This window comes from Anguilla rostrata, chromosome 5 (genome assembly GCF_018555375.3).
Source record: "Anguilla rostrata isolate EN2019 chromosome 5, ASM1855537v3, whole genome shotgun sequence".
NCBI classification, from domain to species: domain Eukaryota; kingdom Metazoa; phylum Chordata; class Actinopteri; order Anguilliformes; family Anguillidae; genus Anguilla; species Anguilla rostrata.
Window position 1 is genome coordinate 46696334 of NC_057937.1, and position 27022 is coordinate 46723355.

Here is a 27022-nt window from a genome sequence, read left to right on the forward strand (position 1 = left end):
TAGAGTGCTACTACGTCTTTTTTGTTCTTGTGTTTGCTTTTGGAGTCTGAGGGAGACGCTGTAGATGTTGAAACATCAGTCTTCCCTGTTTGTTAAACAGTGTCTTGCGCTGAGCTGTGTGTACTCCAGTGTTTCTTATTTCAGGCTAGGCCCTGTGAAGTTGTCCGGGTAAAGAGTCCTTCTCTACAGTTCAGTTCTCCTGGCTGTTGAGCACCTATTTAGTCCTCTTTTATTTAGCTGGTTCTAAGTGTGTTGGGCATCTTTTTATAATGCTACAGTGTGTTATTAGCGACTCAGTGATCTGAAACAATGCGGATATTTTTACTATTAAAAGCAAAGCCTTTTGATTGGTTCATGCAAGTCAGCGATTGACAGCACATCATTGTTCCACTCATTACTATTATATCTTGGACTCGGGCTTCTCCTCTGGGCAGTTGGCTTGGTTTGTGCTACTGTCTGAAAGATTTCTGTCTTTTCTTATTGCAGTCAATAGCTCTACTTTATGGGGCGACAGTCATCTGTTTTCACTCATAAGGTTTCAAATAGCTGTTTTTTTTATACTAACAAAGTTTATGCAATATAAACTATTCAAAATAAATGTTACTTCCTTCAGGAACGTGGAAGCCCCAAAAACCAAGAAACTGGCATTCTTCACCACCTGGCACAGGAGAGATCCAGACCCAGGTACATGATAGAGTGGTGCTGCTCACTGGGGATTGGTCTTGTCACTGGAATATGAGTCAAATACATCTTAATATATCATGTCATTTTCACAGACACTTGCAGAGAATAATAAATAGATAAATAAATAAATAGATAATAATACATTTCATTTATATAACATTAATAATAATATCAAAGCATATGTCAAATGTCACAAAACCAAAAACATTTTTAGATAGGCTGATCAGTAAACCGAGAATTCTTGATCTGATGCACTGTTGCAACTAAGATCTTACCAAATCATTTTTGACACTGGAATATCCAGCAAACCGTGCTGTGTGTGGTCCTCATCTTTTACATATAAACTCACTGGCCTTCCAATATTCCCATTGTACGAATGTGTGTGTGTGTGTGTGTGTTTGTTTGTGTGCGCGTGTGTGTCTTTGTGTGTGTCTGTGTGTGATCTCATTGTAGCATCTACCATCGAATTTTCCACAATACTGCGGGATTCGCTGGAAGTGCTTTTCTTGAACGACAACCAGCTGGAGTCAGTGCCGCAGTCTGTGTGCAGTCTAAGGAACCTCTCTGAGCTCTACCTTTCCAAGTAAGTCCCTCTCCTGCCCTGGTGTGAAGGTTTCTTGGGAGATGTAGATCAGCCCAATTTGAACTGGTGTTACACTACCTTGGATACTGCTGAATGTGATTGGTTTAATCATGGATTGCCTTATTGAAATACAGACTGATACCTCCCTAGGCTAAAAGGCGGGAGATATAATTCACTGATCAGGGCTGTGTTGGCACATGCTACGTCTTGGACGAGCGTGACTGTAGCTGGTGCTACTTAGCGGATACGGCTCCAGAACGCTGAGGCCCTTGTGTCATGTTCCGCACAGTAATCCGGGAATCCGAGAGCTGCCGTCTGAGCTGGGACAGCTGTCTAATCTCTGGCAACTCGACATCGAAGACCTTAACATCAGCAATATCCCGCCCGAGGTCAAAAAGGAAGGTAGGGCGGTGAGCGCTGCAGGGTCACCCTGCGTGCCTGTGAGCGGAGTCAGCCCTGTTCTGTCCTTCTCACGTCAGCCCCGGGACGTGAGAAGGGCTTCCCTTAAATTTCAGTTTGTTTTAATATTTAGTCTGGGGCAGATTAACGATTATAGAAAATGTCAGCCTGCTCAGCCTTCCAAAAACCGTTGCCAATCGCCATTACTTGTCGTCAACGGGAAAAAATGTTTTTCTGGTTTATGAGATAAGAAATGTTATTATTTGCAACAAACCGCAAGATCTGTGTCATGACTGTTAATTACAGCCCCTGTCCTATACGTCATGCATTAGAGTCACAAGACAGAGCAGTGCGCTCCCACCATAGCCAAATGTCTTTAACCAAATTCCCTGGCCTCCCCCTGATAGGATCGCACTGCTGACAGTGTAATTCCCCAGCCTTTGGGAATGAATGGAAATTGACATCCTTATCGCTTCTTCATCCTGCTGCTTCTGTCACAGGCAAAGGCGGCACACGCAGACACTGGTCTCCTCAGCATTGTGCTGTGGCAACACAAATGGGAAGGCAGGGTGTTTGATCAAGCGTCTGCCATTGAGTGTGACCGCCAGCCTGTCCGTGGGACAATCACATTCTCAAAAACAATAGGCAGGCCTCGAGACCATTTGAATTACAAATCCCAGAATACCTTGCACTATTTTATTTCATGTATTGGGTGTAGTACCATGCAAAGGTGTCGCAGTTGTGACCTTACCAATAGCACCAACGCTATTTTAAACCTGGCAGCAGCCTTAAAATGGTGGGATTGTTGACAAAAAGCCTGAACAATATAAATTTTTTTTTTAAAAAACACACTGGATAGAATTCAAACTGGAAACTGATCAGAGATCTCTCAAATGCAATGATTTGGGCACTTTAGCTTGAAGTCCTGTCAGTACTGGGAACTCTTTAGTGCAGTGTAAACTAGTGATGGCAGTGTCCGCTTTCTTGAACCCAAAAATGGGAGGGGTTGCCACATGTTATCCATGACTAGCCGATATGAGCCAATCATTGTGTTTTGCTGTGGAGATTACTGGCTCGTTGTAGCTATGCTACATTGTTCTGTGAGACCACACCCCTCCAGTGCAGCTGTCTCCCTGGCCCCTCTCCCCAGGACCCGCGGCTGTGCTGGGCTATCTGAGGGCCCATTTGAGGAAAGCGGAGCCCTGCAAATTGCTGAAGATGATCGTGGTGGGACCGCCCCGACAGGGCAAGACCACCCTCCTGGAGGCCCTGCAGACGGGCCGAGTAGGCCAGTTCCTCCCCCTGGACTCCAGCATCCGGACCTCAGCCTGGACTCTGGAGAGGCCCAGCGGAGTCAAAACCAATGTGAGACTCCCACCGCCATCCTTCCCACTCCCTCCCAGTTATGAATCCAGGACAGAATCTCACCCGTTTTTAGTGGAGCAGAACTTTCCCTTCTTGGTTTCCATAGTGATGTAGATGCTGGTAAATGTTACCCAAACTGACATTCAAGCCTAAAAACCAGGTTATGGCTGCAGGCACAGGCTCAGCATTGACCATTAAGGGTCTGGGCCAACGTTTTCTCCATTACAGTTTCTGTAATGGAATTTTCGAAAACCAGTATAGTATCCTTATTTGGTCGTGAATGCATTCGGCTTGACCACAGAAGGGGAGAATTAATAACGTTTTGACTGTGAGATTCTGAGCAAGATGTCTGAGCGAGGAATTTCTGTCTGGGACTCCAGACCCTCCTCAAGTGGACTGATTTCATTTCCCAGAAAGGCCTGAGTCAGCTTCCTGTCCGTCTCGAGGCAGAGGAGAAAGGAGAGGGAGAGTTTTACTTGCAGTATCCTCGGGGGACTACTTTAGCATTGCAAAGGCTGTTTAACGATCCCAGCCTTCCTGTGATTTATGGTATTCTCACTTCATTTAGGAGTGTTAGTAATCCAGCCTTAATTTTTTTGCATGGCAGAAATCCTCTTGTGTTGTTTCACCAGGGTTTTCTGTTGCTACTTCACACACTTCAGCAAATAGTTTAGAATATTTTAATCCAAAAGCAGTCCCATGTTATACCGTAAAGATGAACATTTACTGATTTTTTCCTTTAAAATGTTCAGTGCTTTGTTAATTAAGTTCCTCTGAGGTAAAATGCATTAACTGGGCTAGTTTACCGCTGAAATAATGCAAGGTGGCTCTAAATAAAACAGCGAATGGAGCTGCCAGGTTATAATTAGCCAGGGGTGTCCGTGAGGCCCTTCTTTTGCGGACTACACAGCGGTTTGTTCTTATCTGTGTGTGAATAGGTGGATTCAGTGGAGTTCAATTTGTGGGACATCGGGGGCCCTGCCAGCATGTCTACAGTCAATCAGTGTTTCTTCACGGACAAGGCGGTGTATGTAGTCATATGGAACCTGGCCCTGGGCGAGGAGGCCGTGGCTAACCTGCAGTCCTGGTTATTAAACATTGAGGTAAGGGAGGGGCACCCGCCGCCGCTCTCTCCCAACCCGTTTGTCTCTTTATTAACGCTCTGCTCTTCGTCATCCCGCCGCTCCCGACGCGGCGGCCAGCCGCGGCCCCGGGGTCAGTCGCCATGTCCTCTCTCACCCCGGGACATAGAAGCTCATTGTGGGTTTGGGCTGGAGGCCCTCACCTCTACTGTTAACACTACACCTCCTCTACCATTAACACCACACCATCTCTACCATTAACACCACTCCATCTCTACCATTAACACCACACCGTCTCTACCATTAACACCACACTTTACTTGCACTTGTCTTCTGCTCAAGTGCAACGCACTGGAAAATCATATTAATAAATTCAAGTTAATGTGCTGTATATAATAATATAATGCACATTTACATGTAACATGTGTAATCAGCATCTACACATGTTGCATGTAAATGATTCCAATGAATAATTTTGATGCGTTTAATTTTGCTGTAATTATTCCATTATAAATCATGATGATTTTGCAAATTAGGAAATATATCAGCGTAACTCCTGATGTTAGTACTGTATGGGTTTGCAGGCTGTTCCTGTATGATAGTGAACACAGTTAAATGGAAGGGCTTCCAGGAGTCTTACTGTGTGAATGAGACCTGTGATTTAAGGGCTGTGAGCAGCTGCAGTGCTTTTTTTTCTTCTTCTATTGTTTACTTTGGGCAGGTTGCCCGTTCCACAGGAAATTAATAAGAATGCTCTGAGTCCTCCAGGGAGTATATAATGGAGCCTGTTTAATGAATCTTTTTTTGGGTACGATCTGGTCTACCCACCAGGCCCGAGCCCCTAACTCCGCCGTGGTGGTGATCGGCACGCACCTAGACCTCATCGACACCAAGTTCCGGACCGAGAGGATCGCCACTCTCCGTGCCTACATCCTGGCGCTCTGCCGGTCTCCCTCCGGCGCCAGGGCCAGCGGCTATCCGGACATCACTTGGAAGCACCTGCAGTCAGTACCCTTATTCCTTACTATGAGAACTCTGTTACTGGAGCTTTCCCTGGCTTAAATAAGACATCGGCTAGGTTTTCCCACAGCAAGTTATTAGGTAGTCAATTTTCAGATTTCAGTCTTTACTCACAAGTGCCTTTAAGCAGCTCATTATAGCATTATAAACTGTAAAACAATTTAGTGCAGCTAACCCAGTGAGCACAAGCCCGAATGTAGACATAATCTAGATGTCTACAGGGGTGGAAATGTAGGTTGAGGGATGTTTTGACATTAACGGTCTATGTTAGTTCAGGTTAGCTCTAATTTAGCTACGTACCATCTAGACGTTTGGTGAAATCTCGACTACACTTGTTTGAAAAGTGAAAGCTTTCTAGCCAACCAGGACATTGCCAGGCTATAATCGGGTAAAGCCTGAGCTAAATTGGAGAGAGAGGGAGGGAACCTGAGCTAACCATGTCCGTTTATGTAAAAAACATCTCTCAACCTAGATTTACATCCCTCTAGACATCTAGATTCTGTCTAGATTTGGGCTGTTGCTCACTGGGAACTTATTCAGTATAACAATGATTCACCCAACAGTAGGATGATGCATAGGCTAGTGGTTTAATGCATATCCCTAATGTGTTTCCCAGCGAAGTGTCGTGTAAGACTCTGGAGGGCCTGGACGGACTGAGGAGGCTCATTTACCAGGTGTCCTGCTACATGAAGGACACCAACGGCTCCTCCAGTTGCCAGAAAGTGGTTGGGAGGCTGGTGGGTGTCCCCGACATCGTGCCCCACGGACAGAACGCTCAACGCTCATGGAGTCTGGCCCGTGTCCCTCACTCCCCCCTGCCTTTCCTTGCAGATCCCTAAAAGCTACCTGGTCCTGCAGGACGCGGTGATGGCGGAGCGCGAGCGGAGGGAAGCCGACGACGAGGTGCAGTACCTGACCGACCTCCAGCTGGAGCAGGTCATCCACCAGGACCCCGGCAGTGACATCAAGGAATACGAGGACCCGCAGTCCGGTACCTCGCTGCAGTTTACTTCACAATAAACTCCGCCTTTGGCTGTGTCTGACCTTCGGAGACATCAAAGTTTGCTTACACCAGAAAATAACATTCAGGACCAACCATGCTTGACATACCATAAATCTGCCTGCCCAGGGCCATATACTTGTGTATTTGTACCTGTCGTACATCCAGCTGGACACTATATATAATGATGTACATCTACATTAGTTTTTTTACTTGAGAATACTTATTTTCAGAGAACCCTTAGCATAAATAAGGCGTATGTGTATTTAAGTAATGTTTACCAAGTAGTCAAAGGTGAAATTCCATTTGCATCAGAGCACCTATTCAATTGACCGCGATGGCTTCCCCGCAGCCATCAGCTTCCTGATTGAGACGGGCACCTTGTTGCACTTCCCGGACACCAGCCACGGCCTGTGCAAGCTGTACTTCCTGGACCCGGTGTGGCTCTCGGAATGTCTGGAGCGCATCGTCCACATCAAGAGCTCGCGCTCGGTGGCGCGCAACGGCGTCATCCGGGCCGAGGACCTGCGCATGCTGCTGGTGGGGACCGGCTTCACCCAGCAGACCGAGGAGCAGTACTTCCAGTTCCTGGCCAAGTTTGAGATCGCCCTGCCCGTGGCCAGCGACAGGTGGGGCCCGCGTTCTGGTCTCCGTGCGCTGCGGTGCATGCCTTCTGCTTTATGCGACCTGTAAATCTTTCAGCAGCTCCAGGGATCACAGCATTCAGAATGTTTCACTGTAAAGGAACTTCCAGCCTTCACAAAGGAAATGGAAAAAGCTAGACAATGTTACGTCAAAGTACTGTAATAACACGTGTGAATAATGTATGTCATGCTCTGAGCAGGCACCGTCAAAAAATCATTCCTATGCAGAACATTCCTTTATGCTATTTTTGTGCTGACATTTGAATGTTTTTTTCTAAAGTTTGAAGTTGAGGCATAGAAAAGTGAAAAATATCTAAAAGGTATAATACGGCTTAGGCATTCTTTAGTTTGTGCTTCTGGGTGATCGTTGTAGTGGTGTCTTGAGTATTCATGCCACTGTGCTCAAAGCTGCCCATTGTCTAATGTACTATATGCCTGAGCAACATAATGCAACCTGGAAGAAAAACATGCTGCCAGTTTTAAAGCATGGCTTTCTGACCACTTAAGTCAAATTAAGGTGATCCCTAGAAAGCTAAATGGATCTGAGGCATGCAGTTCTGTACTGTATACCCTAAAAACTTGAGAACGTTAGATTACTGGACGTCTAGCCTGGCAGCCCATTTAGGTTTCTCACTTTGCCTTCTGTCTAGAGAGCATGTAGCACTGGGTCAAGCCTTGTCTTCAACACCCCATGGATCTCTGCTTCTATTACCTGCTCTGAGAAGCTCATCCATGCATATTCTGTGTGTCTACAGTTAGTCAGGGGTAATATATTTTACAGTACAGTAAAACCCTCTTTTCTCCCATCTATTTTGATCCTTGCTTCTTTCTACTTTATCCCCAGTGTGTTCTATTTTAATGGGGAAAATGTAGCGTTTTAAGCATTTTTGGAAAGCAGATGTGCATATTGGCCCCACCCTGACTATTCCATCATTTGCTATGTGCTGTACTACTCAATGGATCCATCCAGCTCTCACAAGGTGAAGTCAGCTGTTCACGGTCCCTTCCTCTCTGTACGTCCCCAGTTACCTGCTCCCTCACCTCCTGCCCCCTAAGCCAGCCATGGACATCTACGGCTTCCGCCAACAGACCGCTAACACTATCCAGCGCCTCTTCAAGATGAGCTTCGTCCCAGCGGGATTCTGGGAGCGCTTCATTGCCAGGATGTTGATAAGCCTGACCGAGATGGATCTCCAGGTACTGAGCAACATACCGGCCTGGAATTAGTCAGCTTCTGTCCGTAGCTTTGATTTCGCAAGAAAATGTATTTCATTGCCATTTATTTTCTTCCCTTGCAAGCACAGTTTGGAGAGTTAATTTTGGCGATTGCTTAACTTTGCAAAAGTACGTATTTGTATGAGTCAAATTTAAAGACGAATTTCAATGAAATCCAGACCACAGACTTGTGGGAGAGACCAGCAAGGAGAGCGCAAAGCAAACACTGGCCCTTTTTTTCCTGGGAGTGATTTTTAAATATTTTTTTTATTGCTTGTTCAGAGCTAATGGTGAACAAGGATATTAAGGGGATTAAGACAGTTAGATTTTTTTTCTCTTCTGGTTTCAGACTTTCGAGAAAGGAAAAAACGCCAGGAGCCTGAGGAACCGCAACACGGTCATTTACAGCTTCGCCGGCAACCAGCAGAGGAGCAGGTGCAGCACGTTCCGCGTCAGACGCAGCCAGACCATCTACTGGAAGGAGGGGCTGCTGGTCACGTTCGACGGGGGGTTCTTAAGGTAAAACCTGGGCTGCTGTCACCCCGGGCCACGCTAAGATAGAAACCCATTAATTTGCCCAAAAATGAATCTTCAGTACACGTCTGTAATATTATGGCCGAAGTCAGACGATAGATCCAGTAGGGAAACTGCAAAAAACCCAATCATGTTGTTAAAATGTTTTTAAAATGTTTTAAACATGTTTAAAATGTTGTGAGACTTGTGATGCTCTGATATTTTAGAGCATGTATGTTCCCCAGACTCTCTATGGTAGACAAAAGCACCTAACTGAGTGTTACTGAGTGCAATTAAGCATTTATTAGTCTTTGGTGAATAGTGGCCTGCTTCATCAACTGCTCCGTGATTTTGTTTATTAGCACATCATCATTTGGACAAAAAAACAGCCAATGAATATGTAGAAGAAGGAAGTTAAAGGGGCAAGACATGCGTAATTTGACAGTGGAAGAGCAATGTGCTGATGTGTAGACTGCAGCAGCCACTTCTGTTCTGCATCAAGCAGTCGACTGAAGCCGGAATTGCGGATGATTTTGTTTAACATCAGGACAATTTGCCCAGGCGTAAATACGGGCACGGGGGTAATGCGTATGAACTCCGCAGGCCTGTGAAGCCAGCGCTGGTTGCCGGGGAGATTAGTGCCACTTGGTGACCCCTGCCCCGCTTCCTCTCTCCCTCTCTCTCACTCTCTCTCTTTCTCTCCCGCAGCGTGGAGTCCTCTGACGTCAACTGGAAGAGGAAGAAGAGCGGGGGCATCAAGATCATCTGCCAGTCGGAGACGCGAGACTTCTCCGCCATGGCCTTCATCACCGATCACGTCAACTCCCTGATAGAGCAGTGGTTTCCCTGTGAGAGTCGCGGCTCATTATCTCCGCCATTATTTCCCCCCACCCCCTGCACCACCACACCCCTCCCCCCGCCCCACCCCGCCCGCCCGCCCGCCGGCATTCGCTCCGCCTCATTTAGACACCGGAGGGAGGGAACGATCACACACCCCGGGTTTGTTTTGCCTCACAATTTCACGGCGCTGTCGGGGAGCCGGCCGCACTCCGGGCCCGGCCCATTACACACACACACACACACACGCGCGCGCGACAGGTGCGCCCAAACACCGCCGCCGTACTCATGTGAGCGCGCGACCGTGAAAAACTCCAATAAGGCTGAGTCACAGCAGAGCTACGCCAACGGGAAGCGAGCGTGTTCGCTTGCCAGCATTCACCCAGACGCATTGTCTCATTAATCAGGCCGCGGAGCCTGAAGCTCTAGTGGCTGCTCGTGAGTTTCTGTGAAAAATGAAATCAGCTCAATCTCACTATTCTCATATCTTTTTGGAGACCAGTAAGTCTAAGGAGTTACACAGTCTTTAGATTTGTCTGTGAGGTCTGCAGTGAACAAGGTGCCGATGCTGTTTCTGTGCAGCCCTGACGGCCAGTGAGAGCGACGGTACGCTGCTCATAGAGCAGTACGCCCCCTGCCCCGACTGCGCCGCCACGGCCGAGCAGAAGGGTGAGGATCTGCCTGCGGACCCCAGCCCCAGCCCCAGCCCCAGCCCCAGCCCTGTGCACTACTTCAACATGGAGCACTGCGTGATGACCGCGGTGGAGAAAGACCATGTGATCTGTCCCAACCACCCCGAGCGGCCCGTGCCCCTGCAGGAGCTGGTTCCTGAGATCTTCATGACCGACTTCCCAGCACGGTAATCACTCACCCTCTCACCCTTTCACACTCACACCCTCTCACCCTTTCACACTCACACCCTCTCACCCTTTCACACTCACACCCTCTCATCCTTTCACACTCACACCCTCACACCCTTTCACACTGAATCCCTCTCATCATTTCACACTCACATCCTCTCACCCTTTCACACTCACACCCTCTCACCCTTTCACACTCACACCCTCTCACCCTTTCACACGGACTCCCTCTCATAATTTCACACTCACTTCCTCTCACCCTTTCACGCTTGCACCCTCTCACCCTTTCACACAGACTCCCTCTCACCCTTTCACACGGACTGCCTCTCACCCTGTCACACTCACACCCTCTCACCCCTCCACAGTGACACCCTTTCACACTTCCCAGCACAGTATCCTCTCACTCTTGCACATGCTAGCCTCCCAGTTCACTTCTACACTACCAGCAGCTTACCAGCACCACATCTGGTCGTATTCTCATAAAATTTCTTTCAAAATATCTGGAGACATTCACAGTGCAATGTGTAAGATTTAAGAATTTATATCCCCTACATTATCCTTTCCAAAGTAGTGTATAATCTGCAATGTTTTATGGGCTACTTGCCCATGTACTGCTCATGTGTACACACATGCTACATGTCAAGCGGATTTATGCATACTTCCAATGGAATGTTTTTACAGGGCTAATCATATACTCAACTTTCCTCATCCACTTTGTTGAAGAAGCGGTTTTGCCAAGGAATTCTGTTCTTGATTTAACTGATCAAGCTCATATGGGAAAGTATATTATTCCTATGATCTTATGCGAGGCAGTAAAGCAAAACTTAAATAAATGTGAAATGCATCCAGGATAAACATTTTCAATGCACAGAACTAGATGGCCTATAAGATCTTTAATGTAATTCTGGAGGGAAATGTGTGCTGTGCATTCAACCCTCATCACCGATTTGTCTTATTTTGACAGCTACACTTATACAAGAGGATTATGACAAAATGTCGCAGGGTGGTTTCGTATTTCCAGCGAAGGATCAACAATTGCACTAAATATTTACGCAACCGCACTAACATTCTGTAATTCCAAGGAACGAGGAAACCTTCGCTAAATATTCATTTCCTGCATTGTGAAAGCCACAACTGCAGCCTTGAGATTACAAAGTAAATGCATGCCCTGCCATATATACGATATTTATGGTGGTCCATCAAAGGAAGATTTTAATCCATTTGTTGGCTTTATGCTGCCCCCAGATGAAAATGTGTTTCCTTTGGGTAATGCATACATATGGTACCGATGAGAAAGGAAGGTCAGAGTTGCAGCGTTAAGCGGAACGCTATATGAAGCTGGTTTTTTTGGCAGGACACCATTTCTTTTTTGTCCAGCAGCACGCTAGCTTAAGGCGCTCCTCGGAGCAGCGTGATTATTTTCCCTGTCCGTCTGAAAGCCCATATCAAAGGGAGCAGGCGGCGCGGCTCCCAGGAGAGAAACGATAACGGATGATGACCGTAATCCCTGAAAGCTCAGACACACACACACGGGGCCGGTCGGAGGATGAAAGAGCGGCTTGTTTGCAGCGGGGGACGGGGACGGGGGTGTGTGTGTGTGACAGGTGAGGTGTGTGACCGCGGTGTCCGTCGTTCCAGCCTGTTCCTGGAGAAGGGCCAGCTGGAGTGCAGCGAGGAGGAGCAGGACGTCCTGGGCCAGGGGGGCAGCGGCACCATCATCTACAGGGCCCGGTACAGGGGGCTTCCCGTGGCCGTCAAACGCTTCCACTTCAAGAAGTGCCGGCAGAAGTCGCTGGACCGCGGCACAGGTACGTTGCCGTTACGCGTGCTGACCGTGGCGGCGGGTCCTGGGGGTGGCAGCGTGGTATAATGGGCAAGGAGCTAGTCCTGTAACCAAAAGGTCACAGGTTCGATTCTCAGGACACTGCCATTGCAAAGGCACTTAACCTGCATTGCATCAGTATATATCTTGCTGTATAAATGGATGCAATGTAAACGCTATGCAAAAAGATGTGTAAGAGCATCTGCTAAATGTAATGTCCTTACCAACGCCCGGTCGTGGGGTGATCACAGGAAATGGTGGCGGGGGGAGGTGTGGATGGCAGGGGGCTCCCCGCCGCAGCCGCCGTCGGCCTCGTCCCACGATCACCCTGAAATGAGCTGCCTGCAGACGGGCTGCAGGGACCCTGCTGCTCTCCCACATTTACTGTAATGAGCGCTTACAGCGAAGCACACTTCCTGTCTGTCTGTTTCTCCCCCGTTCTCCCCATCCCCCTCTCCCTCTCCTCCTTAGCTGCTGCTGTCTGTCTCCTCATCCACTGTCTCACCCACCTCCCAGCTCTGCTCTCTGTCCTGCTCCCTCTAGCTTTCTTTTAGCCCTATCCATGTCTCTCTGTCATTCCCTCTTTCATTCTTTTGCTTTTTATCCCCCCCCCCCTTTCCCTCCTACTCTCTTTCCTCTGTCAACTTTCATTATCTATCTGGCTCTCGCACACTGCCTGCTCACCCACAACCCTCAGTACCCTGTGTGGCTCTGTTCTCTATTTCTAGTTCTCTCGCTCTCTCCCCTCCCTCCCTCCCGCCCTCCTTCACTTCCTGCCTGGTCACATCTCTGCTCTGCTGGTGACCTTGGCAGTGATCAGAGATGTGTTCCCAGAGTTATAACAGGCATTATTCATCAGGCTGCCACTGCCTTTTCTAATTAGCCTAGCGTCCGCTCTTAGCCCAGCGTCCACCATTAGCAGCTACCGCCACCCCCTGCCCCCGGTTGTGTCAGAATGGACACAACTGTCCAGTGCTGCCTTCTAATGATTCCCCAGACTGTGCCACACTTTTCTAAGTGCATCTCTCTGTCTCTTCTCTCCTTTCTTCAAAGCCATAACTCAGCTCCCGAGCCAGTCTCTCAGTCCCCTGTTTTCCTCCTGCTGTTATTCTGTCGTTTATTATCTGCACTTTGTCGATGTGGATGAATTACAAACACGGGCCATGTGGAAAGGCCACTCAAAACTGCAACACAGACAAAAACCTCCAGACAATTTTCACGACAGTGCAAGGTTTGCAGAATTAGAAAATAAATTACATTTTATATATTGTTCAATGTCAAAAATATTCACAGAGTGCTTTCTCTTTTAGCTGCTCAACTGCTATAAAACACCTCTTTTCTAGCTGCAAAATTATGTTTTAGGATAAACATAATAAACTGCTTTCATGCTGCATTATGAGTGGTCTCTTTGGAATAATGCCTGATGCAGCACTTTTTGATCACTTTTCAGATTGAATGCTGCATACTGTCAGATAAATATGGTATTTCCATTGTAACTGTCCAGGCAGCAGTTTTTGTGGGCAATGCTACCACCCACACACAATCCACAGCGCACACAGTGTTAGCATAGTGGCAAACTTCATGCAAATTACTGAGTTTTTTAACATTCGGAAAGCGTACCATCCTGCCTAACAGGGCGCCCATTTAAACTATCACTTGCTGTGTTGTGTCTGAAACACTGTGCCTTATGTCAGCTGTCTGATGTGCCGTCCTTGTACAATAATGACAGGAAGCAGCAAAGTTAGTTTATGTGGTGGGCGCGGAAAGTGCTGTACACCTAAGCTTCTATTTAACTTTTTCTTCTGACATCATGGAACAGACAGGCACTGAAACCTTGTCTGACCTGACGCTGAACTCTCAAAGTTGGTTCGGTAACGCATGTTTTACCTTTGTATTAAATTCCCTGGTGCAGTGAGGTGGAGAGAAACTGTCCTTGCTCGTCTGTCGGGAAGCCGAGACTATTCAGTTTGTACACGCACCCGGCACACACTCATGAATAAATATATTTTTTAAATACGCTGTGCAAGCTGTTGTTGATTTTGTCAAGTTTTATTTTTGTAAAGGAACAATTGTGAGGTTTAGCTTGGTAATTCTTTCGGGTATGACTCTAGTTGTAGAATATAACCAAATCCAGAAGGCTACATGTTAGGGGTAGTATGATTGACTGCTAAAGCAACACCAGATAGACCTAATGCTAGGACCTCTGCTCTCTGACCACTCTTAAATTGAGAAGATTTACAAGGAGAAGCTCAGGGTTCAACCTCTTTTCTATCGAGGCCAGTTCTCATGTGGACAAACTGTAGATATACGTAAGAACATATACGTGACACGGACCAAGGAGCCTCGAGCGTTAACCCCTTGGGTCACGGTGACGGGGAACACCAGGCCAACCCAGTTCTGCCCGGCGACAGCATGCCCTTTTCATGCAGCCTGACAGAAACACACGGCCCCTTATGAAGGATTACCGCTGCAGCGGGAACCCCTGAGCAGTGCGGTAAAACACCTTTCACAAAGCCCGGTCGTTAAAGCCGCTCGAAGTGTAAATCTGCCCAGCTTCACCGGTCATTATGTTTTTGCTCCACGGTAGGAGACCGGAGTGCTTTTTCCTCAGTTGGGAGAGCCCTCTCTGGACTGATTGGTCCATCCATGAGCAAGGTTTTTCCCTTCAATTTATTGAACCCGTCCTCCCCTGAGATCCCACGTGGCTGGGTTTATTTTAAAGCATGCGGGAAGGGCGTGTAATTTATCAGTAAGGAGAGGTCCGGCCGCTGCGCATTCCTAACGTGTAATTAGGCGGAACTGAAGTCACTGTGGTCGCCGTTTCCCCCCCCCCGTGCAGACACCATGGTCAAGCACTTGCAGTCGATGGACGCCAGCAGGAACTTCTCCGAGTTCCGGCAGGAGGCCAGCATGCTCCACTCGCTGCAGCACCCGTGCATCGTGGCCCTGCTGGGCATCAGCGTCCACCCGCTCTGCTTCGTCCTGCAGCTGGCGCCCCTGGGCAGCCTCAACACGGTGCTGGAGGAGCACGCCAAGGGTACGGCGCGGTTCGCACACACACGCTGCGGCGCTCGCGCACGCTAACACCCTTGAGTGTGCAATGGCACTGTAGGGCCTCGTTCATCAGAGGCTGCACGCATTATATTGCTCATAGCGGGCACACACGCGCGCACACACACACATCTACACACACACACACACCACAGATCACATCATCGCAGCTTTCACATATGTGGTCCCCTGTGTCCTTTTATATCATATTACACAGACTTACTGCATGACTAGAACATCTTTACTGCTTCTTCTAATCCAACAGACACACACTCACACAGACACATAAACATCACTGCAGCACAGCTTTAATATGGTCCCCTATGTCCTTTTATATCATATTACACTTACCGCTTGACTGGAAAATCTTTACTGCTTCTTTTAACGCACTCACACACACACACACAGGTCATATCTCCAAATCACAGTTTTTCTTGCTGTGCTCTGTCCCCCTATTGTATGACATTATTATTTACTGCCAAACAATCTGCACTGTTCTTTTCACACAAACAAGACGCACGCAGACACACACCGTCATTCAGTAGAGGTTGTGTGTATTTGAACATGAGAAAATAAATTGAGCTCAAGGGAATACGTATCAGTTTGGCTGACATTACTTGTTTTATATTTTAATGCTGAGTAACATTAAGTTGGGTTTGTGTGTATGTCGTGCAGTGTAGTGTCTACAAGTCTCTGGGGTTTCTACACATGCCACAGCCTTACAAGCTTTTCTGTCCACAGGGGCTCAGTACATGCCACTGGGCCACATGCTGACCTTCAGGGCAGCCTATCAGATTGCAGTAGGGCTGGCCTATCTGCACAGGAAGAACATCATCTTCTGTGACCTCAAGTCCGACAACATCCTGGTCTGGTCCTTGGAGGTGAACGATCCGGTCAACATCAAGCTCTCGGACTACGGCATCTCCCGGCAGTCGTTCCACGAGGGGGCGCTGGGCGTGGAGGGCACACCAGGCTACCAGGCCCCCGAAATCAAGCCGGGCATCGTATATGACGAGAAGGTACCAGGGATCCATTTTATGTGCAGGTTTTATTTTCTGTGTGAGAAGGTGCTCAAAGCATTTGGATGGACATGCAAAGTATTTACAAATTTACAATGTCTGTGTGCAGTATGTGCACAAACCTTTCCTGGGATACATTTTCCTGTTTATTTCCAAATGGCCTGTTTATAAAAATAAAAAAGCTACTAAATTAACACCAAGCTCCAATTAGATACTAGAGTCAAGTCATCTTTGTAAAAGAAACCAGTTTGGAGAATTGGCATGCCTTAAGTGGCTTTTGAGAGGAGATTAGAGAGATATACTTCAAAGTGCACTCTCATATCTAATGGTCTGTATTCGCACAGATACAGTGCCCTGCATGTTCATTGTCTTTGAGCTTTCCAGTGTGTAAATAAGAAGGGTATGTGGAATCCTTCCAATCTCTCTCTCTTTATCTGCCGTCTCTCTCTGTGTCTCTCTGTCTTTCTCCCTCCCTTCTTCCTTCCCCCACTCTGTCCCTCTCTAGCACTATGTTCATTATACCCCTGGCCTTTTTATGTCCCGAGTTTAATAAACCCAGCTGACGTGGAAGGGGGTTTGTGTGCCTCCCCTGAGAGCGACTCCCAGCGTGTGTTTTACAGGGGTTTAAATCTTCCTCAGCACATTGCCTCTGCGGGGAACCGCTCAAAGGAAGAGCAGAGCTCCAGTAAAGCACCAGCCTCCATCCACTCCTTCCCCCTGATTAAAGAGTAATGCTGAGCCCATTGATTATTCCGTCTTCGTTGTTCTCCGTGTGCTGTAATTGCACCGTAATCTAAATATAGTGTATGTACAACTCTGCATTATCCATTGAAGGGTTTGGAGACATGCCTGCGTGCTTGCTGGTAAACGTTGGGGAACCTTGCTCACCAGATCCGCCCAGACGCGCGACTGCACACTTCCTGCATGATTCAAACACTTACGCAGTGATGTAATCTAAAACTTACTTTGAAAACCCACGGCTGGTGCATTTTTAAGAACTGTATTTATGGTCCTTTCCGTCTCCAAGCAGCAGTAAATCTGCCTGTGAATACTCACAGGTTTGTAATGCCAGTTTCAGCTCCATTCACAAGGGAGGAAAAAAGACAGATATCCTTTTTTTATCTGTATGTCCACTCATAAACGTGTTTAAGTTTCCATACTTTCAGGCTTGGTGAGAACAGAAGCTTCTGTTCCTGTGTCGGACATATTGGGTTACTGTACATAGTGATCACCCACACTGTTGCCGCCTGTGGCAGTCGTCAGAGTTGCTCTGTGATTGTACTGACCCGGCTGTGCTCTCTGTCCTGCAGGTAGACATGTTTTCCTACGGCATGGTCCTGTACGAGCTTCTGTCCGGGCGTCGGCCCGTCCTGGGCCATCACCAGCTCCAGATCTCCAAAAAGCTGTCCAAGGGCATCCGGCCCGTGCTGGGCAGCCCAGAGGAGGTGCAGTTCTACTTTCTGCAGAGCCTGATGGTTGAATGCTGGGATACCAAACCAGAGAGGGTGAGGATCGCCCCCTGTTGGTTAATATATGGCTGCATTAGGCTTTCAGCCCCTGGTGTACTTTAGCCCACAGATTTCAGGTTGACTACTGTGAGAAATTAGCATGCGGCTTTCGCAAATCTAAAATCGTCATTCGAGAAATGGAAAACTCTACTGTTCTACTGCCCTCTGGAAGGCTTGGATATAAAATGTGCATTGTGAAATGTCTGTCTGATTGTTTGATCTTTAGCTTGATATCAATTCAATCTTGTCTGGTAATATCGGCATGTTTGTATTGCTAACATACTGGTTCATACTTTAATCCCGCTGGCGAAATAATTGTATTAGCCAAGAATCACTGGTATTCATTGCCACACACATCCACAAGTGCATGTCCATGCAGATACAAAATATTTTGTAAACGATATGCCTATTATTCCATCCCATCTTCGAAGTAGTTGAAATTCATGGGAAATTTGGCTGTTGCGACTGTAATAACAATCCTTGAAGATTATGCATTCAGTACCCACAGTTGTGGACTGCAGTTTGTTAATTCAAACAAATTTCTGTTTTATATGGCCTGTATTTTACAAGTGATGCATTTAAAGCACCAGATATAAGCCAAAGTCTTGATGAAATGAGATTCCCTGAAATACGAGTGTGTTCCGGCAGACAGCTGCTCTCTTACATAATTTACAGGAATTTCGTTTGAAGGAGTTGAGGCAGACATAAAAAGCTCCCAGAAATCCATGCCTCGCTCTCTTTAACACTCTGACCTACTCTGTATATAAAAGACCGGTTAAGCATAGCGGCTCCTTGAGGTTCAAAGGGAGCTTAAAGGTGCTGCTCTGACGCCTGCTTCCCTGGGACAGCGCCCCCTGGCCATGCCGCTGCTGCGACAGATGCAGGACCCCAGCTTCCCCTGCTTCCGGTACCTTCTGCCCTGCGAGAGGCACAGCCAGCTGTTCCTGTCCTCGCAGCAGGGACACAGCGCCGTCTTCTGGGACGGGGACAAGGACAACAGGTACGCCACCCCGCCGCGACCACGGCCGGCGGTAAAGAAGGGTGTTTCCAATATGCCGGCGGGAGCTTCTCTGATATTCATCTTTCCCGTCCGCTCAGAGGCAGCGGGGTTTTAAACCAACAATAGGCCTGCTTTTCTCCTCCCAACTCCTCTTAATGCAGTGAGAAACCGAAATGTAAATGTAATCAAGTCCTTTAGAGTGTACCAGGCAAAGTGCTTAAGTGGGTGTGAATACATGCATAGAATGTATATCATTTATGGGGGGTTGAAACTGTGACGATCGTGCGCGGATGACTTTTGAAAGAGGCGAGAGAGAAGAGCACACTCCAACGCTTGCTCCCAGGTGGGGCGGGTAATTGCTGTTTTGGTTCAGGGCCACCACTGTGTACTGTAAAGTGGCCCGGCAATAATACCTAGAGCTATGAAATGAGCTTTTATCTCTGGGCACAGGTGCTGGTAATTAGAAGTATTGCCTCTCCTTGAGTAATCTATGAGAAAAGCCCAGGCGCAGCTGAGTCCCAGCTGCCACTCCCACCCTCTGAACCGCGCTGCAGAGCTGCGCCCGGTGGCTCGGCTGTAACGCGAAACCCCAGCGCCCCACCTGGACTAACGTCCGTCCGCTGACCCGCTTTACTGTCACATGAGCCAGCCTTGAGACAACATCTGGCTCTTCTGGCTTGGGTTTCATAATGCGGCCCCTGTGTAGTGTGTGTGTGTGTGTGTGTGTGTGCGTGTGCATGCGTGCGTGAGTGTGTGTGAGTGTGTGTCTCCTGTAAGAATTATTGTTTTAAAATAAATGGTTTGGTATCAAAAGTTTCATTGTGCGCAGATGATACTAACTTTCAAATTCAACCAACTACTGCCTCTGCATTAGATGGCAATTTCTCTGGCCTTAAACCAAACCACGAAAAGTGCAGTTTTATCCTTCACTGTTTGGGGGTCAGGGCTGCAGTGAGATCTAAATCAGAATCTTTAGGATTAGAAGCATAACATTTAACTTTTGAAATACCTGAAATTATCTACTGTGCTGTAAATACAATTCTTGGGAATATCTCCTAATGCATTATAAAGTACTGTATTTTCATTGGTTTTCATTTCTGCTACTGTTGTATTCAATTTATCACTGTATGGCGTTTTTAATATGGGCTATAAATAAAAAAACTATAAAAAAATACTATTAAAATAAAAAGTATTGCCCACCATGATAATATGTTCTCAGTGTTCTCGATAGGAATTGCAGTGTAATGATGTGTTTTATTGGTTACGGCATAGAGCTTTACATCAAGCCGAAGATACTCCTGTGTGTGGTGCTGCAGTCATACTTTGATAGTGGAATTAAACCTTTATTCCTTTTGTTAATATCACTGTAGAACGATCACATTTACAATGTTGGCTGTGTAAGCCAGCCCTGAATGAGGGCATCTGCTAAGCAGATTGGTTGTCAGACTCTTGTTGTCTGCCAGCACCAGATAATCACTGTGCAGCCACTGCAGTGGCTGTGTAGAAATTGGAAACAGAAAGTAGCTAGCTGTACATGCTTCAGCCTACGCCGAAGGTGATGGAGAAAGTCATAGCTATGGGATTAACCTCCAGATATGACTGAGCACTCCAAAATGGAGGAGTAAAAAAATAAGGGAGAAAATAAATGTTTAATTACTAATAAGGGCTAGTAATAATGCCATGATGAATAATGTATTGTTTGTTATTGCTTTGTGTTGATGTTCACGTTATTTATTCTGTAGGAATTACTCTGTGGTGAACATAGAGAAAGGCCTGGTGGAAGTGAGGCGAATGGCCTGTCCGGGACCCAAACTCAGCTGTCAGATGAAGGTAGAAAGCTCGCTGTGGACCGCAACTGAGGTGAGCTTCTGGAACCGTTTTCACTATAAAAAGTACGCCGTTGTATGTAGAATTTTGGTCTGTTTACAGTGTTGGAGGGGTGTACATATAAATGAGATTTCACAATGTCACAGTCAGGGTTAACTCTAGAGGTCCTCACAGTGTTGCAGTCATGGTTAATCCCTAAATATTGTACAAGGCAGATTCATCAGCACTGCCATATAAAACGCCCTGGAATGCTAGCGGACTCCACCCTACCATCGCTTAAAAGATAGAAAAGCTTGTGCGTTGTGAAATCTCATCCCGCTACATTTGCGAAATGACAGGAGCTGATTGCAGTGTGCTCTTTCGATAGGACCAGCATATATACATCTACAGTCTGAAGGACATGTGTCCTCTGAGCCACCCCCAGAAGGAGCTGTCCTGCCCGGCAGTGGTCTCCTGCATATTCACTGTGCCTGCCAAGAAAGATGTGAGTGTTGCCAACCCTCTGATGTTCATCAAAGCGGGGTACACGTGGATATCAGATAACCCCATTCTAAATCCTCATCCTACACAATGGTAACTGCTTTGTGTGGGACACTTGTAGCCGAACGTCAGTACTGGTGTTACCACTGAGTTGCTTGAGGAAATGAGGAAGGAAAACAAATTCTGGTTGCACCACTTGTCTGTCTCACAAGCAGATGCTGACTGCTGTGTTGTGGGAAACAGTAAAAATGTGAAGCTACTGAGGTCTTCCTGCTCGCATTGAAACATGTACATATGGTTTGGCATTTACGGGATGAGTAAGAACATTTGAACCTCCTATGCCCCGTGACTACACCGATTGCATTACGTTTCCTGGAGGTGGGATTATGGACCTCGCCATATCAGACAAGTTGGGTATCGCATTGTGAGAACAGCAGCCGATTTTCCAGGAAGTACGTGGCGTAGCCCGATACTGTTACAGCGCCTTGCAATTAGGTTTTGGTTGAACATCGCTAGCTGTGCTTACTGCTGTGGGAAAATGACTTTTATTGTGTTAAACAGGAAAGTTGCCTTAATAACCTCCCCTCCTCCTGTCCTTCCTCTGTCCTTTGAAGTCCCTGTCATGACCATTATAGATTCCAGGTGTGGGCCTCTGCCCAAACAGCGGCCCTGGGCTCTGAATGGCTTCCTCGTTGCAGTCTCAGCCAATGGCTGGCCTCTCTCTGCCATCGGTCGCACCTTCGTAAACATGCGTTTAGGGCCGAGGGGAGACTTTGATGTTTCATTATTTATAGTGTTTGTCTCACTTGCGGTGTGTCAAAAGTAGATTTCAGCTCTTGTTTAGCCAGCAGAGCCATCTGTTTTGCAGAAGCGCGTCAGGTTCCTACTGTAAGCAGATAGAAAAAAAAATTATATTCAGTGAACCCTCAGTTCAATTTAATTAAACAAATAGCACCAGATGCTATTCAGCCTAGCCACTGTAATAAAAGAGGGCTAGGTGTTTGACTGTCTTAGGTACACACAGAAGGATCCTCACCTGGATAACTTCACAGGGACTAACCTTTGGGTTAAGGCGAGTGGAAACACTCACAGCTCGGTAATACAACTCTTTTAATGAAGCAGAGCCTGACACCTTTTTTGAGTCTGAGGAAGACTTCTGAGACATTTAAATGTCAGTGACTGTTTCATTAAAGGTGTTGTATTTCTGAACTTTAAGTGCACCAGCTCTCCTTATTTTGGGTTGGTCTCTATGAAGTTATCCGTGCAAAGATCCAATTTCAGCTGTACACAAACCCATTCTATTTCAATGGCAAAATTGACCTTTTCAATTCTGGGTGGGATCAATTTTCTGTAATTTATGAAATGTTCCCGTGGTTGTGTGATTAGTAAGCTGTGGTTCTCTCTTCAGACTCTTCCTCTGGTGTTTGTTGGCATGGCGGACGGGCTGGTGGCCGTGTACACGCTGGTGAACGACATGCCGCTGGACGGGGAGACCTACCTGTGCTCCCACACGCTCAACAAGTCGGTGTTTAAGCTTGAGGACGACGACCCCCGGCTGAAGCCGTACCCGGTGAGGAGCATGGTGCTGGCGCACAGCGGCTCCGAGGTGTGGTACAGCAACGGCCCCGGGCTCCTGGTCATCGACTGCCTCTCCCGGCCCCTGAGGGCCGTCCGGCGCCTGGACCCCTACCTGCACCCGTCCACCGTGACGTCCCTGGCCTCCAGCTCGGGCAGCGGCTGGGTGGAGGAGGCGGTGTGGTGCCTGGACGACCTGACCAACACCCTGCTGATGTACCACGCTGCCAGCTACCAGCTGTGCGCCTCCTACAGCTGCGGGGACGCCAACCCGCTGAGGGACACCTTCGCCGTTCAGAGGCCGGCGGGGGTGGAGCCGTCCCCTCCTCCTTTTCCGGAGAAGGGCAGCCCCGCCAAGGACCCCACCCCCGGGGAGGTGACGGTCCTCCACAGCGAGGAATCGGGCACGCAGATCATCTGCCACCAGGACTCACTGACGGACTACTGCTCCATGACGTCGTCGTCCGTCTCGTCCGAGCAGCTGGGGCACATGGGCCGGTCCAGCTCGGGGGCGCTCAGCTCGCTGGCCAGCTCGGCCAGCATGCCCTTCTCCACGGACTGCGAGGACCCCTCCCCGGGCGAGGGATTGGACCCCGCCACGCAGAGTCACGCCCCTTCAGACCAGCAGAGCCACACCCCTTCAGAACAGCAGAGCCACGCCCCTTCACACCTGCAGGCACTCAGTGTGCTGCCAGTCAGAGGAACCCTGTGGATCCCCAGGTACTGTGTGTACCCAGCTAATATGAGACCGAAGACCACAAAAGCAGTGTGGTTAGATTCTCTCTTGGTTAGAGATTATTACGCTTATGACAAGAATTGTCCTCAAGTGCTCTTAGAAAAATAAACATAAAGAGATGTTTTTAGTGTTGCAAACAAATTCTGAAAAATATTTCAGGCTGGCTGTTTGCAGCTTAGTGGTTACATTTGGTGATAAAAAAATATAATGGCAGGTATGTATCAGTGACATTTTTGGAATGTTCTAAATATTTTCATTTATAAGTTTCATTTTTAAACTTGAATGAGGACGTCGAGGACAATGGACAAATGCAAGTGTTGGAAATTGTTAGCTGGGTACAAACTAGTCACACAATCTCACCCTGAATGACTGTCTAAACTCACACCCAGTTACCCAAGCCTGCTTCTGTGCAGTCACACTTACTGTACTGGCTACGCACAGTGCTTTCATGGTCAGAATAGACCGCCTCCAGAAAAATAAGTAATCAAATAAGTAAATGAGAGTTTAAGGGCTGTGTTTCACAAGATGTTCCGCGTTGTGAGCGAAGCGCGTGCGTGTGTGATGCATCCCTTGCAGGCGTGGCGGTGACGTGATGGTGATCGAGCTGCAGCAGCAGGACGAGCTCCTGAGGGGACGGGTCATCGCGGTGCTCAGCGGCCCCGGGCTGGCCCAGCACGGGTGAGACCATCTCCGGCTACGCCCCCGGCAGCAGACCGCACGGATCACGCCGTGTCCTTATTGTTTAGAGTGAAACGTTTAATACGAGCGCCCGGAGCTCTTAAAACGGATCCGATTGAAAACAAGTTCAAAAAGCCGTTCAATTAACAGGCAGACTTCTGGGAAAAGCAGTCCATTAAACCCGAGAGCGGAACGCTGTGCCATAAACACAGTCCTGTAAATGGCCCGCTTGAGTAAACCTTGGTACACAGAGGAACTGCATTCCCTACACTTTCTTACACCGGGTTCCCAACATGTCTTTGTTTTACAGTCCAGATCTTGGATCTGGTGAAAGAAGTGCATATTAATTTGCTGATTCGGACCCAAGAAATATCCCGCAGTTAGTGGATTTCTCCACTCTGTAATTATCGCTTCCCAGCAGCTGTTCTCCTTCAAAGAGGATGTTTGTTCGGAGTCCATACTGAAGCACAGGGGTTTCACAATGCTGAGCTGTTCCCTTCATAAATCCTGATTTGGCCAATCACCTGTGTCACACAATATATCATCTTTACAAAACAAGGCCCCAGCACGTTGAAAGTCTGTTAATATGAAAGTCCCTGTTTAGCTCTCTGGACACACATTTCCTAATTGTTTCCAGATGTTATAACTCGGCACTCGTAATTATCGTATTAAACGGCTGTTAAACAACAGTTACAATGCAAAGGAGCTGCGTTGAAAGGAGGGAGGTCCATTCGTCTTGCATCGTCAGCTGTGACGTGTCCTGGCTGGCTGCTTCTTACTGGCCTATGTGAGCACAAACCGCCATTTTGCACAGAAAGTCCATTTCAGCTTCTCAGTCAACCAGTAGAATCCACAAATATTCATTCAACTAATCATTCACAGTAGTCAGCAGAGCCATTTATAATGTAGAGCACAATAAGAGGCAGGAGTGGAGTTCTCCTAGGCTTGTTTTTCCCCTGTGTCCAGTAGAGCGTGATCCACGGTGATCCCTCAATGCCCTGACCCTAGAGCTTTGTGTGTGAACTTGCGTAAATCTGGTAAACAGCGAACTCGTGCACTCCGTGCCCCCTGAAGCAGCCACTTCCCAGTAGCGCCTTAACATTTCTAGGAAGTGTCCACACGGTAATTTCTGCCTTTTAAAACCTAACCCTGTTTTCTGCTCTCACTTTTTTTTCTCTTTTTTCTTCTTCTCCAGGACGCTGGTTGAAGCTGCTTTGGTCGCAAAGGACACTGTTGTGTGCGGCTTTTGCAACGAAAACATGGAGTGGTGCCTGGCTGTCTGGCGGGGCTGGGGAGCCCGAGAGCTGGAAGTCTTCTACCAGTCCTACGAGGAGCTGGGACGGCTCGAGACCAGCATGAGAAGAAGAAGGTAGCTCTTGTGCGGCGCAGAATCGGAGCTCTGTGTGGGCCGGGCTCGGGGAATACACGTTGACAGGCCGCACTGTTCCGAGCGAGGGGGGCCAGCACGCCATGACATCAGCGCCACGCACGGGGGGGTGGAGCCATCGGGGTTCAGGTGTTGGAGGGGGGGAGGTTCGGAATACCCTGTGGGGGAGCGCTTCTCTCCCGCAGACCCTCTTCCACGGACCCGTCAACAGCACATTGCAGTACTGCACTGCAGCACTTGACCTGGGATATGACGACTGTACAAGAGGGACGTCTGTTGCTGGATGTGACATGGAGCCTTGGGCCTAACACTGGGCCAGTGTGCCAGCACCTCCACAGAGAGGAGCGACTGAAGCTCTTCAGGGGAGGAGTGGGGAGGAGCATCGGACATCAAGTAAACAGCCATATCAACTTGCATGTCGATTTACCCCTAAACCATCTCAAAACACTCGAGGGTCAAAGTGGCTCTTTGTGGGTCTCGGCGGAGTAGGGGGGAGGGGTTCAGGAAACAAACAAAAGTGAGAGAGTCAAATGCCGGCACTAAAGAAAATGGCAGAGACTCCTGCCAAATCTCTGAAGATTAGCTGCCAGGAGTTTGGGAAGAGGACTGAAGACAGGATTTTAATCTTTTGATAGCGTCAGAGACCGACCATCTGTTTCGAGTCCGAAGCAGCTCCGCCTGAGACTTGAGACAGCTGTCCTGCAGGAGAGGCCCGCGCTGGGTGACCGTTCCCATGGGCACTGCGTTTCCCGAGAGACGGCATGAAATGTATTTGTAATTTATAGTGAGCGGTATACTCGCTCTCTGCATGTGTAAATAGAACAGAACCGTGTTGTATATATTAAAATATCTATGTAAACCAGCTGGTGTGAGAATATTGCTCTTTTTATGGCAGCAAAACCATAATCTGTGTATTTGCTCTTGTCCAATATGATGGCAGTTTGAAATATTGCTCTCCACAGAAGCAAAATTTGGACCCCAATTATAAATATTGTTTTTATGAAGGCCATTTATAGTACATGTTTGAGAGTAAGTGTGCTTTGAAGCCATTTTCCCAGCCATTTGCCATTTTGTTGAATGGTTCCAGCCTCTTGCATGTACCACAGGATGCACGGCTCCTGGGTCTAGTGAGGTTTGTTTTAGTGAATTAGCAGTAAGGGGGGGGGGGGAGAGAGCTCACAGCTGGGTTTCTGGTCCTGTGATGTGGAATTAGCAAGTGATTATAGCCCAGCAGTCGCCGGTCACACCTGGGGATTGTCCTGCTTGTGATTAGCCGATGCTCCCGCAGCCCCAAAGTGCCCTCGACCCCACGGGGACTGCGGCGATGCGCGGGGCCTCCCCCTGACCTCCCCGGGCCCAGCATGAGTCGAACCTGCAGCCGGGGCTCCTGGACGGGGCCTTTGATGCCCAGTGATTGATGAAGGACGATGGGCTGATGACAGGGCCCGCACCTGGGCGGAGAAATAAAGGGGGCTTTTATGGGACTCCCAGCAACTGCAAATTAAGGCAATTACACGGCACTGACTGAAGACTTCTGACCGTCAGCCAGGGAGAGGAACTGATAGAGCTGCCCTCTCTTCCCCAAAAATGATCCCACAAAAGCAGAATTCCTGCACAAAACAAAAAAGCACGGTCTCTAGATTCCCACAGTCGAGCTCTAAATGTTTTTGGTCACTGGTGGAATATTGATGCTCACGGAGTGGCTAAATTCCACAGCATGACGGTTCAAATAGCAAC

General features: G+C 48.0%; 1 protein-coding gene across 4 annotated transcripts in view; it reads left to right on the forward strand.

The window, feature by feature from the left end:
• The window catches only part of lrrk1 (leucine-rich repeat kinase 1), a 45286-nt gene extending 19139 nt beyond the window's left edge, over window positions 1-26147 (forward strand). For all 4 annotated transcript variants that reach the window (XM_064336632.1, XM_064336631.1, XM_064336630.1 and 1 more), the window contains 23 exons: window positions 614-684; window positions 1138-1267; window positions 1557-1669; window positions 2817-3031; window positions 3970-4134; window positions 4945-5117; window positions 5750-5870; window positions 5965-6124; window positions 6486-6762; window positions 7803-7974; window positions 8342-8511; window positions 9214-9353; window positions 9925-10201; window positions 11841-12010; window positions 14864-15061; window positions 15817-16094; window positions 17405-17599; window positions 18451-18602; window positions 20345-20462; window positions 20797-20913; window positions 22318-23204; window positions 23797-23898; window positions 25094-26147. In XM_064336632.1, coding sequence (XP_064192702.1) covers window positions 614-684; window positions 1138-1267; window positions 1557-1669; window positions 2817-3031; window positions 3970-4134; window positions 4945-5117; window positions 5750-5870; window positions 5965-6124; window positions 6486-6762; window positions 7803-7974; window positions 8342-8511; window positions 9214-9353; window positions 9925-10201; window positions 11841-12010; window positions 14864-15061; window positions 15817-16094; window positions 17405-17599; window positions 18451-18602; window positions 20345-20462; window positions 20797-20913; window positions 22318-23204; window positions 23797-23898; window positions 25094-25271 — 4579 coding nt within the window. In that variant the 3' untranslated portion in view covers window positions 25272-26147. The remainder of the gene's footprint in view (window positions 1-613; window positions 685-1137; window positions 1268-1556; window positions 1670-2816; window positions 3032-3969; window positions 4135-4944; window positions 5118-5749; window positions 5871-5964; window positions 6125-6485; window positions 6763-7802; window positions 7975-8341; window positions 8512-9213; window positions 9354-9924; window positions 10202-11840; window positions 12011-14863; window positions 15062-15816; window positions 16095-17404; window positions 17600-18450; window positions 18603-20344; window positions 20463-20796; window positions 20914-22317; window positions 23205-23796; window positions 23899-25093) is intronic.
• Window positions 26148-27022: the final 875 nt, after the last annotated feature.